General features: G+C 33.4%; 1 protein-coding gene across 1 annotated transcript; it reads left to right on the plus strand.

Annotated features, from left to right (window-relative positions):
- Positions 1-827: 827 nt before the first annotated feature.
- LOC120256418 (MDIS1-interacting receptor like kinase 2-like) lies at positions 828-2,793 on the plus strand. The gene is made up of 2 exons (XM_039264103.1): positions 828-1,305; positions 2,300-2,793. The coding sequence occupies exons 1-2, from the start codon at positions 828-830 to the stop codon at positions 2,791-2,793; spliced, it is 972 nt and encodes a 323-aa protein (XP_039120037.1).
- Positions 2,794-2,998: the final 205 nt, after the last annotated feature.

Consider the following 2,998-nt stretch of genomic DNA (forward strand, 5'->3'; position numbering starts at 1 on the left):
TTTGAGTGACCATTGATCTAATTATCATCATATTTCATTTTTTCCAAATACAAACATGTATTATATGGAAATTTTAAAAAATTATAAAGTTTGAAAAATATATTATTATGATATAAATATATTTTTAATAATTATTTGAGGTATATATATAATTTAAAAAAAATGAATAAATCACGTAAATTAAAAAAAAAGTAATAATATATATTCCTGTTGAGTGTTTTGTTAGTCGAAGGAAAATGTTATTTTATATAATTTATGAATTTTAGAAACATGTAAATTTTCAAAACTGCACTATACTGGATAATATGGATGTCTAGTTTGTGTTAGGTGGATATATTGCCAATAAAGAAGATTGAAGAAATAATAAAAAAAAAAAGTCTGAATTTTCCACATTGTTTTTGGTTTACATAGAATAATATATAAAGACCAAGTCTCATTTGATTATTCCTCCATGACAAGCATAGAATTTAAAAGGAAAACCAACTCTAAGACATATTACACCCCTAATTGGAACAACTGTTTCTTAGATGTGCATTCATGTTGAGACATTCAACATTAAGAGATAATAGTGTTGGACAACTTGGCTGCAGAAACCACAAATTATATCACAAATATTACATCAATCCTCATCACAATTAATTTGTGGAAAAGTATTTAGTAATCAAGAGTGGTAGTTAGCTATCACTGTTATTGAATTTATGTTAAAAATAATGCTTTTTTTTTAAGATGATATTAATTATCATGTGAATTATCTTTCAAACTGTGATGCCTAACAAAACTACAAGAACATGTCTAGAGGCTTTCTAGGAATAATATATAGTTTCAACATGAAATCACTGCTTTCCTCAAAGTTCACAGCCACCTTCCCAACATTGATGATGGTGATGGTACTTTCGTTGTTAGTACTACTCTTCTCCAATCTCTGTTTGCCTGTTTTCAGCATGGCAACAGCTTCAAATATTGAATCCCAAGGGAAAGCTCTTCTTCAATGGAAGGCCACTCTTGAAACACAAGAACTTCTTAACACCTGGACATCAAAGACAAGTCCATGCAATTGGACTGGAATCACTTGCAGAAATGATGGCCATCTCATGCCAACCATCACCAGGGTCCAATTGGAACAATTGGGACTAGAAAGGAAACTGGAGATTCTCAACTTCTCAGCTCTGCCATCACTCAGAGTTCTCAACCTTAGCAACAACCATATACATGGATACATCCCTGCATCCATTTCAGCTCTCTCCAAGCTCGCCATTCTTGATCTCTCTAACAACAAGCTCACAAGCGTCATCCCATCAGAGTTTGGCAATTTGACAAGGCTCAAGACCTTGTGGATCTTTGAGAATTAGATAAGTGGCTCCATACCTCCTTCTTTTGGAAAACTTTTGAACCTAGTGATCTTGGAAGATCTCATAATATCCTACAACCAAATAACAGGTTCCATCCCCCATAAGATTGGAAATCTAACAAAACTTGAAACTTTTTACCTATGTAAAAATAACATAAATGGTTCCATTCCACATGAAATAGGGAATTTAATTAATTTGAAAGATCTTGAGATATTTGACAACCAAATAACAAGTCCCATCCCCAGTAGCATAAGAAACTTGACCAAAATTGAAACTTTTTACCTAGGTTGAAATAACATAAATGGCTTCATTCCTAGTGAAATTGGGAATCTAGTGAACTTGAAAGATCTTGCACTATTTGAAGACCAAATAACTGGTCCCATCCCACATAGCATTGAAAACCTGACTAAGCGTGAAACTTTATACCTATATAAGAGTAACATAAATGGTTCCATTATTTATGAAATTGGGAATCTAGTGAACTTGAGAGATATTCAAATACCTCAGAACCAATTAACTGGTTCCATCCCCCGTAGCATTGGAAACCTGACCAAGCTTAAAACCTTTTACCTATATAAGAATAAAATAGATGGCTTTATTCCTTATGAGATCGGGAATCTTGTGAACTTGATAGAGATTGATGTATCCGACAATCAAATAACTAGTCCTATTCCACATAGCATAAAAAACTTGACCAAGCTTGAATTTTTTAACCTACAAACCAATAACATAAATGACACTTTTCCTTATGAAATTGGGAATCTAGTGTACTTGAGAGATTTTGAAATATCTCAACCAAATAACTGGTTCTATCCCGCATAGCATCGGAAATGTAACCAAGCTTGAGACATTTTACCTAAACAAGAATAACATATATGGCACTATTCCTCCTTCTCTTGGAAGTTTGAAAGTTCTCACTGGTTTAATTTTGGCCCATAATCATCTATCAGGCATGTTGCCGAATGAAATGGCAAACCTCACAAATTTAATTATTCTTGATTTGTTCAACAACAATCTTTCTAGTAACCTACCACCAAATTTGGTTAAAGGCAGTTTGCTTCAATATCTTGGGTTGGGATATAATAATTTCCAAGGTCTCATTCCCATAAGTTTGAAAAATTCAACAAACTTATCCAGGTTCCGGCTTGACAGAAACCTATTTATTGGAGATGTCTCTCAAAGCTTTGGTGTTCATCCGCATTTGGATTATATTGATGTAAGTTTTAAAAAACTGTCCGGCACTTTATCACCAACTTGGGGAGCATGCCTTAACTTGACAAGTCTTAAAATATCAGGCAACAGAATTAATGGAAAAATACCATGGGAAATTGTTCAATTGTCAAAGTTGCAACTACTTGACATCTCTTCTAATAATTTGAATGGGAAAGATCCCAAGAGGGTTCGGAAAATTATCTCACTTATTTCACTTGAACATGGGAAATAATCATCTCACAGGAATTATACCACCAGAATTTGGGGAATTATCTTCATTAGAAGTTCTAGATCTTTCAAGCAATAATTTGAGAGGAGAATTGCCAATACAAGTTGAGAATCGCATTAAATTGATCTCGCTCAGGTTGAGCTGTAATGAACTAAATGGAACCATCCCTTTCCAACTTAGTAACTTGAACTTTATGGAAGTTTTAGAA

Source organism: Dioscorea cayenensis, unplaced genomic scaffold, assembly GCF_009730915.1.
Source record: "Dioscorea cayenensis subsp. rotundata cultivar TDr96_F1 unplaced genomic scaffold, TDr96_F1_v2_PseudoChromosome.rev07_lg8_w22 25.fasta BLBR01001428.1, whole genome shotgun sequence".
NCBI classification, from domain to species: domain Eukaryota; kingdom Viridiplantae; phylum Streptophyta; class Magnoliopsida; order Dioscoreales; family Dioscoreaceae; genus Dioscorea; species Dioscorea cayenensis.